This window comes from Hoplias malabaricus, chromosome 5 (assembly GCF_029633855.1).
Source record: "Hoplias malabaricus isolate fHopMal1 chromosome 5, fHopMal1.hap1, whole genome shotgun sequence".
In the NCBI taxonomy this organism is placed as follows: domain Eukaryota; kingdom Metazoa; phylum Chordata; class Actinopteri; order Characiformes; family Erythrinidae; genus Hoplias; species Hoplias malabaricus.
In genome coordinates this window covers 29383400-29398995 of record NC_089804.1, presented here as the reverse complement: position 1 = coordinate 29398995, position 15596 = coordinate 29383400, and the positions used below count along the sequence as shown (strand labels likewise).

General features: G+C 37.4%; 1 protein-coding gene across 3 annotated transcripts in view; it reads right to left on the bottom strand.

Annotated features, from left to right (window-relative positions):
- iqsec1b (IQ motif and Sec7 domain ArfGEF 1b) overlaps positions 1-15596 on the bottom strand; it is a 302557-nt gene that overhangs the window by 109635 nt on the left and 177326 nt on the right. The window contains exon 1 of one of the 3 annotated variants that reach the window (XM_066672594.1): positions 3981-4057. The exons of the other annotated variants lie outside the window; for them this stretch is intronic. Within the exon in view, the coding sequence (XP_066528691.1) occupies positions 3981-4057 (77 nt within the window). Of the gene's footprint in view, positions 1-3980; positions 4058-15596 lie in introns of those variants that run through there. 3 annotated transcript variants of the gene reach the window in all.

Genomic DNA, 15596 nt, shown 5'->3' with positions numbered 1-15596 from the left:
AGACACATACACCCACACCTAGGGGCAATTTCACACAGCCAACTGAGCTACCAGCACATTTTTCTGGATGGTGGGATTAAACTAGAGCACCCGGAGGAAATCCAGACAGTTACAGGGAGAACCCACTAAAATCCTCGCAGTCACATGGCAGCAACTGAACTCAGGGGACCTGGAGGTGTGTGGCATGCCACACCCAAAAGAAAATTCTATATGTATGTATGTATGAATGTATGAATGAATGAATGAAAATAAATTAATAGCCTTCTAATACTAGTTCACAAAAAAAATTTAAATAAATAAAATAATGAAAGAAAAATTAAATACAAATATTTGACTACAATATATTGAAAAAACTAATGTAGCAGTATGGGTTGTGTGTGTGGGTGTGTGTAAGGGTGGAGGGGAGGGGCGATGTAGGATGGTCACTCTTTGACCAAGACAACAGATTTTAATATAAATAAATAAATACACAAATTTCTTTCATATTTTCCATAAAATGTAAACAATTTATAAATAACTGTTTAACAAATTCATCCCTAGATTTCTGGCCCTTACCACAGCTACTCTAGCCTTGCAGACAGATAACGCCATGCAATGCTGTCAACCCAGCCAAAGCTGAAAGAGGGATTAAACTTTGAAAAACAGAGGTTAAAGAAATAATGAAAATGGGAGTGAACAAATAAGAAAATAGAAAAAATTTTGAAAATTAGAGTTTGTGCCTTGCTTCTCACTGGTGGCTAGAGTGAGCTGTGGGCTCATTATTATTCAATACGTGGTACTTGTTCCTTGTGATATTTTGACCAAAGCATATCACAGACATTTCATTAAGGCCCCAGGAAGTTTGTTTTAACTTGTGGAAAGACATTTTAAAATGACATATACAAAAATTAAAAGAATCCAAGAGCAGTGAGTATGCCGCACTGTTTTGACTGTCCTCGAACAAGGTGGGCTTTTCTTCAATCAAAGTGTATTTTTCTCCCAGGAAATGTTTTCTCGTTTGCAAAAGCATTGTTCGTTACCTGATGTGGTTTTTCCTCAAACTAAATTATTTTCTCTATTTGTGAATTTTGAATTGGATCCGACGCCATAGATCAGACTACTGCTCTTTAATAAACACTCCAAAGGGCAGAACTTCCCAGCCGTTATCGTGTAACGGAAACTGTCTTGACAAAGATGTACAACACTGCAAACGCATATCAAGAGCTTGCTGCATCTCATGTTTCTAATTTATAGATAGATACTTTATTTATCTAATTATTGGAAGTGTAACGTGGGGAAATGCTAAATAAAAGTTGTGAAGAACTAGCGCCCACTCCAGGGTGTATTCCTGCCTTGCACCCAATGATTCCAGGTAGGCTCTGGACCCACTACAACCCTGAACTGGATAAGCGGTTACATATAATGAATGAATGAATGAATGAAATACAGGGGTCAGACAATGAAACTGATACCTGGTTTTAGACCACAATAATTTATTAGTATGTTGTTGGGCCTCCTTTTGCAGCCAATACAGTGTCAATTCGTCTTGGGAATGACATATACAAGTCCTGCACAGTGGTCAGAGGGATTTTAAGCCATTCTTCTTGCAGGATAGTGGCCAGGTCTCTACGTGATGCTGGTGGAGGAAAACGTTTCCTTACTCACTCCTCCAAAACACCCCAAAGTGCCTCAATAATATTTAGATCTGGTGACTGTTCAGGCCATGGGAGATGTTCAACTTCACTTTCATGTTCATCAAACCAATCTTTCACCAGTCTTGCTGTGTGTATTGGTGCATTGTCATCCTGATACATGGCACCACCTTCAGGAAACAATGTTTGAACCATTGGATGCACATGGCCTTACTGGTGCAATATGATTCTTAATGAAGATTGGCCACCAGGCTGCTCCAATTTAACCATGAAACCTCCCACACTAAAATGACAGGTGTTTCAGTTTCATTGTCTAACCCCTGTATGTTTTAATTAATAACTATAAAATTACACAATGCTCCTGATTGCTTAATTCTAAGTAAGTATCGGTATCAGTAAGCACAAAAATACACATACTTGTACTCGTACTCGGTTGGAAAAAAATGGTATTTATGCCTCCCTAGTAAATATGTCTCCTTTAAAAATTTCTCCAAGAATCACTCAAGAACTTTCATATTTGACCCTGTTAAACCTGGGCATTAACTCAGTTGAGTCAGGAGCTTTACAGCAGGACAAAAAAATTGTGCCATACAAAGACCCATTTAAAAAAGCCAAGATCCAATGCCCTAAGCCAGTAGTTCTCAAACTTTTTAGACCATGTACCAAAACCTCCAAGTACCATCTATGGGTCTTATCACAGAAATACTTAGTTCAGGTCCGGGAGGCACAGCGCTTGTAGTGTTACACAGTGTTTTAGGACTCTAATGATGCGAATATTGGCTACGTTTTCCTTCAGCTGCTTTCTTCTATTGTGTTTTCACATGAACAGAATTCTCGCTTTCCCTCTGTATTTTTGCCTCTAGATTTTGCTCTTTTCGATTCAGAAGTATTTCAGAAGTGTGTTCTCATGTTTGGTCTCTGCTTTATCCCCCTCACTTCAGCTTTGCCCTATTTGCTATAAAGTCCAAAAGGCTCACATAGAGTCTCTAGCCTTTGCTTATGACCAGAAAGTAAGTAGCTGAAACTGTGGGCTTTCTTTACATGGATAATGCAAAATACTGGCTGATCTCGTTCCCTTGGAAAAAAAGTAGGGGAATGTTTTTTTAAATTTTATTATGAAAACTTTGAAATATCTTGTAATTATTATTAGATATTTAGTTATTAATTCCTCAACTATTAAGTACATTTTTGGAAATAATCTCGCATACCACCTCTTGCTGCTTCATGTATCACCAGTGGTATTCGAACCACAGTTTGAGAACCACTGCTCTAAGCAACAGAGATTCATATAATACACCAAGGGTAAAAGCATTTTAGTTCACCCTGAATTACTGGTTTACCACAGACTTCCTGAGCCTCTTTATTCCTTGAACTGAGCATTTTAGTGTTTGTTAGCATTCAACACACTTGACTAAAATGCCAGCTATTAACAAGACCCTTCAGATAGAAAGACAGACAAATACTTTATTGATCCTGAAGGAAATGTGCATGGTGGTGCAAGGTTAAACATGCAAATCTGCAGTGAAGTAGCTATGACCAATCCTTGAAAAAATCTGTTGAAGGTACAGATAAGTCTGCTGGACAAAACAGAATGACATTTCTGAATGTAGCTTTGTTAAATAACATTATAAAGAGACACACTATTTCTGATATTTCATGGCTGCACAGTAATTAATATCAGTCAGGTTTATTGCACAAGCAATGTATTGATCATGCCCTTCTAAATAGCATGTCATGGAAAAGCCCTATAAAAAACAGGCAGGTTCATATCCAAGCTTATATTAATATTACTATTCTTCTCAGAAATAAGTGAGTTTAATTTCGCACATTATAAAGGACCAGATCAATAAGTGAGACAGAGCACACGTGTGCACACACTCCGGCTGACCTCACAGCAAACCAAAGGACCTGACTGAAGCCCCTGAACACAATAGAGACGCGCCAAAAACAATGCTAACTCATGCTCAGCCACAGGAACATTACAGAACCTGACCTCAGAAAGCTCAAATACAGACCTCCAAATTTCACAGTCTGTCAGGTGATCTGGGATCAGTTTCTTGGGTCTGATTGCTTGGGCAGTGAAAAGTGTTTCAGATTATAGGCCCTTCAGCCTACTGTGTTTTGGTGTATTTAATGTTGATGATGGTAAAATAGCACTTTACATGAAAAGCGGTATAATGCTACTTTTCCATCTCTGTATTTAACCTTAGGTCAAGACTCAATTTTGCAATTACCATTTAAGCTTGTACTACACACTTTAAGTGTATTATGTTTCTTATGTTGGTAGTCCATCCCCACAAGCAGAAAACAACAAACTGATTCTTGTCAAAATGAAGACCCTTTTCTTACCTTTTGTAGAAGCCGCTGAGGGGTTGGAGGCACAGAAACTGCCAGTAATCCAAACAAAATGCCTTAAACTTCAACATCTTCAGCAAAGAGAAGGGACTGTAGTTTAGCAACTTAACCTAGCACACCATGGCATACTCTGCACATGTAAACATGCACCATCACCTCAAGCTGCTTCCTACACTAATGGTGTTCTGGTAGGTATAACAATAAATGAAGCATATTAAGATACAGCAGCCATACTCCAGAGTATACTCTGGAGTTAATAAAGAACATATCCTCTTCAAAAATATCTATTTAAAACATTCTTTCCTAAAACTCCAAGAATGAACAGAAGAAAAAAAGCCAAGATCTTCTTCATTCCTTTCTTCTCCAAGCTCCTGAAAGCTGAATTATGGCTCAATCCCATTGTCCCTTGGAGCCTGGATGACACAGTCCTGCTTCATTGTGCTTCTCCAAGGCCAAGAAAAGCCCCAAAGACCCCCACCCCAGTACTACCCCCGTATTAATTATTCTGCATCTGATGGTGCACACCCTTTTGTGGCCATGTGGACTCTGAGCGGAGCTAATCAGAAGAAGCACATGGTGCTCAGCAGGGACAGTCCAAAGGACCCCTCTCTGAAAACACTGATGCAGGTGCCCATGGCAACCAAATCCCTCCTCAGCCTAAAAACCTAAAAGGCCACCTCTGATTGGTTCAACAATAAGTGGGAGGGGCCAGGGAGAAATAAACATGGTTTTAATTATATACTACTTTATCAGTCTAGAAGTAAAACAAATTGAATATTTTGTGTATAATACAGATTCAAAAGCCATATTTATAAGTACAGGAAACATATTATTATTATCATTATTATTATTATTATTATTAGTAATAGTAGTAGTAGTAGTAATATTGTCATTATTATCTGAAAATGATGAGAACTTAGGGTCCTGTAAGTAAGAACCTGTAAGTAGGCAGTTACTCTTAAATAGCACAGGTTGAATACTGTACAGTAACATGAATAATTTAAAATGCAAATGAAATGAAAAAAATCCAAGCTTTTAAATTAAATTTAATACTAACTGAAATTAGAAATGTACTAAATGATATCACTTGAAATGATACGGCTTGATATCACTTGAAAACATCACATCCCACTACAGCAAAAAAAGCGGACGCAGAAAGCTATTAGATGCTAATGCAGATATATATATATATATATATATATATATATATATATATATATTCTCATTCATTATCTGTAACCGCTTATCCAATTCAGGGTCGCGGTGGGTCCAGAGCCTACCTGGAATCATTGGGCGCAAGGCAGGAATACATCCTGGAGAGGGTGCCAGTCCTTCACAGGGCAACACAGACACACTCACATCTACGGACACTTTTGAGTCGCCAATCCACCTACCAATGTGTGTTTTTGGACTGTGGGAGGAAACCGGATGATCATACATATACTGTCAGCAACTGACAAGATAAACTATTTTTTATATTTTGCTATTATTTGTTATTTTTGTTTAAGATGAAAGGAAATTAATATTATCTGTCCATAAAGGCATGTGTTTGTCTGTCCCAAGTGTCCTCCTTTTTGGAAACCAAAATATGGTCACCCTACCCAGTGTTTAAAGTAAAATTTACTTAGAAGGTATAACTCTATTAGATAAAATGTTGAAATAGCACTTGTCTACTAATTTTTGGCAATATAGTGTGTGTGTCTGCTAATTGCTATGCTAGACACTACAGTGTCTCTCTTCTCTCTGCTCCCTCTCACGCCCTCACACACATTCAAAGGCTTCTAACACAAGCCATACACAGTCAGTGTAACAGTGGCAGAGAGCTGGCTGTTGGTAAAAAAAAAAAAGCAAAGAATGCTTTGTGTGAATGGACACAGTGAGAATGTGCTGCACAAAAGATGCTGAGATTCCAAAAGATTCGACAAAGACATGGCGCACAAACTGAGCTGGAAAATAAAACCTTTTAAAAGTATTCATGAAAACTAAAATTAAAATATATGGTGGAAATTGCATATAAAAAAATTAATCAGTTTCTTTCCTCATTACTTTGCAAACTGCCAAACTAATCTGAGTGAGAGTTTTAATAATTTTTAGTGAGATACCTAGTGTTCTTTTCAATTTTTTCATTGCCTCTCCACCCACTAACTACATCTTCCCTAAAACATGATACTAACAAGCTGGGAGGGAGAAGGCTAGCATATGCTTCCTCCAAGACATGGGAAGTCAGCCCCCGTTTCATTTTGAAGTGATACAACGTCAAAGTTCAACATGCTAGGAGGAGAACATTAACTGTACTACACTAACAATGACCTTGTCTTCTAATATGTAATAAAACATTACAAAAGTTAAAGTAATAAGTGTGTACACTGTTGTGTTGGTCTCTGTGATACTGATCTAGCTACAATATGAACATTAGTTTAAAACAAATTACAATTTTTTAGAGTGCTGTGAACATTTGACCAATCATGGCTCCCTCAGTGAGGCTGTGGGTGAATTGATGAATCAAATCATTTAGGTAACCCAATAAAATAAAATTATTTGCTCAAACATAGCATTTTTATCATATTGCATGGCATATTTCAACTATAATATGCAGCGATAAGATCTCAGTGTTGATATTTTGCCCATATAGGCAAAACACTGACCTTTTGCAGTATAAGCAGTGAAATAACCAGCTCGAAATGAACTTAAATACCTTATTTCCTCTTATTAAGTCACTCTGCCTTTTTAAAACCTGGTTACTTACAGGATGTTTAGATTTCCTCATGATCTATATGTTTTGGGGTCCTTTAGCTACAACCTTGCTTTGTAACATGCACTTAACTCATCAGAGTAACAAAGCCTAATACATTCCCCAAACAGACGGAGGGCAGTAATTTCACTTTAAACCACCCACACTCAGTCGTTCTGCAATTTTATATATGAAGGGTTTCCATTTTATTGTCCGCTAACTAGTTTAGAGCCCATAAACATGCTAGCTTTAGCATGGCCACACATGTTCCTATTGGTTTGTTAATGATGCTCTGGAAATAAGTCTTTTGTGTTGAAGGAGTGAAAGCAGTTGGGAGAGGGGGGGGGTGTATTTAGGGGGTGACAGGGGGCAGGAAAATGAAAGACTGAACAGACGAACAGACACTGCTGCCAGAAGAGGCCACATCCATCCATCATCTGGCCACAGCATCCATCCTTTCCACTAGCCAAGATGAAGAGATGGCTCAGAATTTGAAATCACACTGCTTTACACTCGGGACACCCAAATGTTTCAGAAAAAAGAATTTATGAAGAAAGAAAATAAAGAAGAATTTAACATGTATGGGACAGAACATTAGTGTGTGTGTGTGTGTGTGGGGGGGGGGGGGGCACACGAGAAACAATACAAGAAAAAATAGAGACGAGAAAGAGAGGTAAAAATGTGTGTGAAAGTAGAGGAAAGAAATGAGAGATGGAGTAAAAGAGAGAACGATTAACAGAAACAGATAAAATATTGAGAGAAAACAAGAGCATGGAGTGAGGGGGAAAAGAAAGAGGCAAAAGGAGAAAGAGACAAAAAGCACTTCTAGGAAAAGACCTAGGCTCATCTGCAGTGTGCTAAATATAACAAGCTTATTCCAACAGAGGCTTAAAGGATATCTTTGAAGATTTAAAAAAAAAAAAAACAAACTCAGTGACCATTTTGAAGCAAATGGTTTCCTTTGTGTTCGGTGTGATTTTTTTTCTCCCTTTGTTTTGCTTGGGTTTTACCCAATTATTTATTTTGCTTTAAATAATAGCTTCTGTCTAAATCTTCCCAATTATATGACACACTGAAGAGTCTAGAAAAGATTAGTCAAACAAGAGAGGCTAGTCAAACTTTTTCACACTACTCATATGAAAACAGTGACAGATAAATGCAGGCTACACAATCAATGGCTGCTAGTGCTATGTTTAATAATGCTATGTCCTTCTACCCGTATTTATAGAAAAAAGTGTATCATACAGTGTCAGAAATCAAGGAACTGTAGTAAAGCTCTGTAACTCAACATTTGAGACACATATTTGTCATTTGTGTGATGCTAATTCAATTCAAATGCTTGATAGCTACATTAACCTTACATTAGCTACAGTGGAAAAACATTATTAAACAAAATAAAAATAATAATAAAAAAAGCTAAACACTAAACTGTTGGACAGACAGTCTGTATTCAGGGTAAATAGGAAGACTGGGCTATCCCTCTAGGTTTAAAATTACTTTTGTCTTCACTTTAACAAAGCCTCGCTGGTCTGCTACCAAGACTAGCATTTAGCCTTACAGCCACTTGAACACCAGGTGCTAATTCTTAAGATCCAGCTGGGCGTTGGGTCCCAGTGAAGGAGCTCCATGCCTAATAAGCGCTAACAGTAGCAGATAGAGATGGAAGTGGGGAAACACACACACACACACACACACACACACACACACACACACACACACACACACACACAAGCTCCTTCTCCACCCATATTACCTTCCAGGGACATCTAAATCAATGCCTTTGAGACACAAATGAAGCTTTCACCATACTCAAACAGCATGACCTGAAAGAGCCTCATGGGAAATGGAATAATATTTGAAATTCACAGAGAAGCATTAATTAAAGGCCACATATTAAATGTACGGGTTAATTTGAAAAGCAATGTCTGTTTGAAGATGTTATCATCAGACACTGTTAAAATGCCCTAGCCTCCTGCACATGGAATAAAGAAAATTAAAAATCATCCCTTCTAGCAAAGTAACTCTCAAATCTCCATCTTTGAGCACTTACGCAATCGAAATGAAGGATCAAATAAGCCACTCTGATAGAGATGGCACCGATGTTTCAAAATCCTATCTGGCATAAAGTGGACCAAATATTGAATGCATTTTTAGTCCAGTGTATCCTAGTATAGTATCTATATCAAATCTAACATCAAATATTACAGAATTGGTCCTGGTACAGGGCTTTCTGAGCAAATTGCTTAAAAATTTTCAGAAAGTAAAAAGGTAATATTCAACGTTCACGGTAAGGGCTTCGGCAATATGACGAGCTGTATGTCAAAATATATTTTCTGAGCATTATGAGAACTTTTGAGGTTTGCTGAGTGTTTTCTTAACACTGAAGGTAGCCTAAAAGTTAAAAGCATATAGTTAGACCCGAGAGCATTTAAAAACAAAAATAACCAGTGTATCACAGCTAAATTAAAAAAAAATAACTAAACAGATTACAGACAAATATCAGGTAATTTTATTTTATATAATTTAGATTTTTGCTCCTATTACTAAAATAGTTTTGCAAACAGTTGCTGCCTAATTCCTTAGCAAGTTCAGGATGACAACATGTTTTAAGGCCCAGACTAAGCTTTAAATCTGAGATTCAAAATCTGACAATTACAGGGTGTATCCTTGTCTTGAAATCAATTCAACAACTGCAGGCTAAATTGGCCTCTCTAGAGCTGTCATTACAATGAGAGCAGGTGTTCAGGTATAAAGGATATGGGCTTATGAATAACTATGAGACATAATGGCTGGTAAAAATATCTTAGTATGTATCATAAGGAAAAATGATGGTTTATTACAGTGAAAGAATATCATAAACATTAGAGGTTAGCACTAAAAGGGTCATTTATCCCGCTGACTGAGACACAAGCACTTATTATAATAGCTTTACTATTTGTGAATGTCAGGGCCTAAGATGATGGTGAAATATCATGTTATTGTAGATATATATTATATTATAATAACAAAACGCTTACCTTGGATATTTAAAGACATATAAGACATAAAAGGCATAAAATCCCATGCACAATGTCATACTGGCTTATTACACACTTTTATTGAATATATTAAAATACTCAGATTCAAATTAGATTCACAAGCAAGTAATTTTACAATTACTTTCATGGTTAATAAAATTTAAACAAGGTCAAACAATACAGATGCACTTAAGAATAATGCATAGCTTTCAAAAGAAGACCTTTCACTCGACTCACTGGTAGGAGGTTTTATCTCTAAATGTGTGATTTGACCCTCAGTTTGCTAGAAAATCATTTGCTGTGGTGGGCTAAACCACAGCCTGTTAGCTGGCCAACTGCTCTTTTAAACAGTGTAGAACCGTATTATTTCACTTATTATTATCTAACATTTCTGTATTTCCAGCACTAGTCTGCGAAATTTGCTCTCTCTCAGAAACAGGTTTTTATCATCAAAATGCGTGTCAGTGAACTGCACAGCACAAACACTCATAAAACCCTGTACTCGACACAGCCTGAGTGCTGTACACTACAACCCAGCCCAAAGCCACATGACTGTACATATAAATATAGAATAGTAAAGATAAAATATAAGGATGTAATTTTTTTTCTATAACATTTACCCAGTGACCTAGATAGCCATATAAAATTATTTCCCTATTTAAAAAAAAAAAAAAAAAAAAGAACTCAGCCATTAAAATATGATAGAGTGTAGAACAACGTAGAAAATATAAACCAAGCGAGCAAGTCATGACACGACCCAGGATTAAAAAAAAAATAAATAAAATAAATAAATAAATAAATAATAAATAAAAATCACACCATATTGCCATTAGAATAAAGCAGGTGGTCTGGTGACACTAATTCACTCATTCATTCATTGTCTGTAACTGATTATCCAGTTCAGGGTCGGGGTGTGTCCGGAGCCTACCCAGAATCACTGGGTGCAAGGCCCTGGAGGGGGCGCCAGTCCGTCACAGATACACACACACATTCACAAACTCAAAGACACTCAAAGAAAAAAAAAAAAAAAAAAGACATTAAGCCTTAGAAATTGTAGTAGCCTGAACAAAGGCATGTCATTTTTTAAATATTCATTATTTCACACTGAAACTAGCAGAAAATTCCTGTGGAACACAATTCCTTGTGTTTACAAACAGACATCTAGATTTCTTTTACAGGTGATATTAGTGATTTTAAGCCAATACATTTTGCATATATTTCAGAGTGTTTCCTGGCCGATTTCTACCTCCATGTTCAGACTGTGCACTGGAAAAAGCTCAGGTGTTTGTACATAGCCTTGACTCAGTATATGGGGAAAAAACAGTTAATCCGAAATGGCTCAGACTTTCCCTTGCAAACACAGCCGAGAAACGATGTTTGGATGATCGAGAGATGGCCCACCTTTGAAAAGCATTTAAGGGGTTGAGGATGATGCATTTCAGCTCCGTGTGTAATACTGACTTATTTTTGCTCTTTCAGGTGGAACAGACTTCGATCGCTAATCTTCCATGAAGGTAAATGCATAGCAAAATTGCTACAAATCTAAACAGCTCAATTTACAAATTAGTTTCTGTGGTAATTTAAATAGTAATTAAAAACTTCAGACAAGTTCAATTTCAATCATGAACAAGGCATAATCAGTTTCGTACTCAAACATACCATTCCATCTCAAAAGATGCAGAGCTTCTGAATGAACACAAAGACGAGTTTATATACCATTTTAACTGCTTGATATTATACTAATTATATATTAAATATGCGTTTAATCCACTGGAACAAGACTGTCAGTAGAAAAATGTACTAATATCTACACATGCACTACTCCAAGTTGCACATTGTCTGGACTCCAAATTTATTACCAGCCATTTCTCTGACTGCCACACTATGTTGGCTGCCAAAAATGGCTGTGTTAATATCCTATCAGGTTTTTTTCCTCCTAATACCTCCCAGCGAAGAGGCAGCAGGCCTGTGCAGATGCGGCCTGGTGATAAAACAATCCTGAGTGTTATCAGCACCTCTATGGCCAGGCTTTGGGGGGTTGGCAATAAGCGTTAAACAGAGCCAGGCGTCACTCTGAGCACGATGGGCCCATTTAAAAGCCCCCGTGAGGTGGCCGCCACCTCAGTTGGGGCAGATGGGCGTGTAATTGGAGTTACTGGCGGGGCACAGGGGGCCAGATGGGGTCACAGCTGGAATGATGAGCCAAAGTCGAGTGGCCTGGGGCCTCTCCATCAGCACTGAGTGATGGCTATAGGTTTGAAAAGCTCCATCTAGCCTGATATAGTTCAATAAATCTTCTTTTGCTTCCCAGCTGTCCACAGTCCAGCAGCCCTGGGCAGGTTAGACAGGAAGCCATGAAGTCTAATGGCTCTAAAAACGCTGATATGTTAAGTGAAGATGTTACAGATTATCACAATCACTCAGACCACAGGCCAGGGACTAAAGTGGAGGATTGAGAGTGCCCTATACAAGGCATGATCATTAAAACTTTATAAGGATGATATGTCAAGTCAGCTCAATGTCAATGTACATTGCTTTTTTCACCTTTCCATTAATGAATAATAGTTGGGTTTTCATCCAAAACATTTGCAAATGTTACGCGCCATAAAGAAATATAGGAAGAATTAAATGCAAAAATGAGTCATGATTCCATCCACTGATGTATAGTTCTAAATGGATTTATATCAAAAACACTGCATATAAAATAAAATTTGATTTTATATTTATTTGCTGGGGTGTCTATGTCTTTTCTGTAGTAGCTGGTTCTTAAAGTTTTGATGGAAAATAAAATGCCATGTGGAGTTTTGCACAGGGCTCTGCATGTACATTATTCTACACATGCACTAAAATGCATGGGTGGTATAAAAGCGCAGTGATCCTAAAGCCCAAAAAATAATTAATATTTCCCACCTATGGAGCAGGAACAGAGCAATATACATGTCTCAGTTCATGCTTTTCCACATTTGGAGGTCTCACAGTTGCCTAAAAACCTTAATGGCATTGCTTTACTGTGAGCAGAGAGAGAAAGCCTAGCATACCAGACCGAGACCCTTTTCTTTTTTTATCCATTTACAGAGAGTAGGGCTTTGTTTAAAAAAAACAAACAAAAAAAAAAAAAACACACACACACACACACAAACAGACTGGAGAGCAGCAAATGGTGAGGAAACATCCTTGGAAGTTTATAAAAAAAATGTAAATCCTTAATGTCACCTTTAAGCATTGACAACATTCACAATATGTCCCAAAAGTCATCATAATGCCTATCAAAAATTATTAGTCTAAATTCTATGGACAAAATAAATAAACAAATACAAATGTAGTAAATAATAAGCTTCTTCAGCACATGGATTTATATGCGGTTGTTCTGCTGTTTGCTCAAAGAGAAACCACCCTGCCTTTTTGAGAACGCTTTTCCAGGCTTTTCCCTGATGATCCTTATCAGAGCACTGTTCTTCATCCTCCTAGCAGTTTCTCATGTTTCCAAGTGGGTGAAAAAGACACATTGCCTTAGAGCTGTGCTCCCCCTAGTGGATATGAATCAATGCCCAATTCTCCCCTTCAAACCTCATTCACTTCATTTGCATCCTTCATCATCCCTATACAGCTCAAAGCCAAAACACTGATGCCTTATATGATAGCAGTATAAGCCTATAAACAGTACAGTGAGAGCATTAAAGCAGGCCTATGGCTGCACACTACAGATAACAGCAGGACTCAAAATTAGATTAAAAATATATATAATAAATTTGGAATTTATTAATAATTAACTAACTGCAGCATTCTTGCTCATGCTCATATAAATGTAAGTAAAAGTCAACTGTAAATAAATGGACAATAATATTTGAAAGCTAAAAATGTATGTGGTGTGATGCTGCTAAAATAACTTGTGGTAACCTGCATATCTGTTGAAATGAATGGTATTAATAAGTATTCAGTAAATAAAATGAAATAGCAAAAGTAGGTCAATATTAGCCATATATGGAGCATAAATAAAGCAATATCCTCATCACTTTTCATGATTTTCAATGTTTGGAGGGCTCTGAGCAGAGAGAGGGCAAGCTTAGCAAGTCTGGCATGTCTGAGAGAGCCACTTTGTTTTTTCAGTTGTTTACTGACACTAGGGCTTTGACAAATACATTACACCCATTTCCACAGCACAAAAGACTGAAGAGATAGAAAATGGTGAGGAATCTTCTGAATTGTATAAAAAGTTGTTGTTTTTTTTGACAGTATGATATTGTTATATGCGTTTTTATTTGTCCTTGTTGATATCAGTGCAAATCAATATCACAATTACTTGTACATATTACGATTAATTAACGATTTTTTTTTACCCTCCTATTTTAGTGAAGAGGCTTGTACTGTAAATACGCTCCAGTGTTATAGCTGGGATATTTATTCTAATGTTGCTGGGAGCTTGTTCCTCTCTTGTTTTTTGAGTACCGTTTATATTTATTTTCATTCAAATACAATGGTACTGACTAAGAATTGATAAAAGTATTATAACAAGTGAAATGGAACTCAAAAGCTAATAAAAACCTGTCAACTTCTTTATGATGGTTGACACCTTCTGGAATATGCATTCTTATTTACATGTCAGTTGTCATTAAGGGCTTATATAATCATATATGTCATGTAACCTTTAAAACAGACCCTACAGTAGAATGTTGTACAAAAATATCTCACTTTCAAATCCCTGCTGCTACTGTTTTTAGCAATATGCTATGTTAGCCTCGTAGCTCCAGTTACTTAATTAATAAACAAACAAACTTCGGACATCAAACATGTCTTTGTTGATCCTTTGTATTTAGGTGGGGCGAATGTGTGTAAATTAGACCCATCTTTTTTTCTTTTCTTTTTTTTATGTGTACAGTGTGCATTTACTTACATTTACTATTGAAGAGAATTCCTTTTGGTCTTTCTCAAGCTCAAAGCTCTTGTAGGATTTCAAAAAGGAAGGCTATAGCTTTGTTCTAATTCCATACTGAGGACCATTAACGATGTGCAGAACATAAGAATATGGCTGATTTTTTTTACCTTTGCATTATAATGAAGCAGAGGAGTATGGAGAAAGTCAGAGCTAATGGTGAGATGTAGCATTGGAGGCATACAGGACTAACTTTTAGATGAGCTTTCACTGCAGAGATGAAACAGAGGCTCAACCTTTGCTTTGAAAGGTCCCTGTGTTGCTGGTGAATGAAACGATTCCTGAAAAAGATGAAAAGGTGAATGAAATGTCAGCAGTCACCAGCTGCTTTCGCTGCTGATCTGTTTACCGCCGAGTTGAGTCGCAAGCAGGCAATCAGCGCCGTTCAAAACAAAGCTGCAGACTCATTTTAGACCTTTGTGAAGAAGAAAAAATCTGATTTCACCCCCATTACACGAGTGTGTGTTTTTCTTATATAAGCTTCTGATTAGAAGACTCACACTGAGGCTCGGGTCTACTAGGCCTGCATGATATGAACAGCAAACTATTTTTATAATATTACCCAACTGAGTGTGCAATAGACCTCACAACATATTTAAACCAACACTAGAAGGTCTATATTATGGCATGAGTGTTCAAATCCACACTACTACTAATCTAATACTAATTAGATTCTCCAGGCCAGACTCCTAACAGCATTTGCACATGTCTGTAACATATTTGGGTAGCATGATGGTGCAACAGGTAGTGTCGCATTCACACAGCTCCAGGGATCTGGGGTTGAGGTTTCGAGTCCCGTCCCAGGTGACTGTCTGAGGAGTTTGGTGCGTTCTCCCTGTGTCTGTGTGGGTTTCTCCAGGTGAAAACGTGTGTGTCTGGTTTCATCCCACAGTTCAAAAACACATGTTGGTAGGTTGATTGGTGACTCAAAA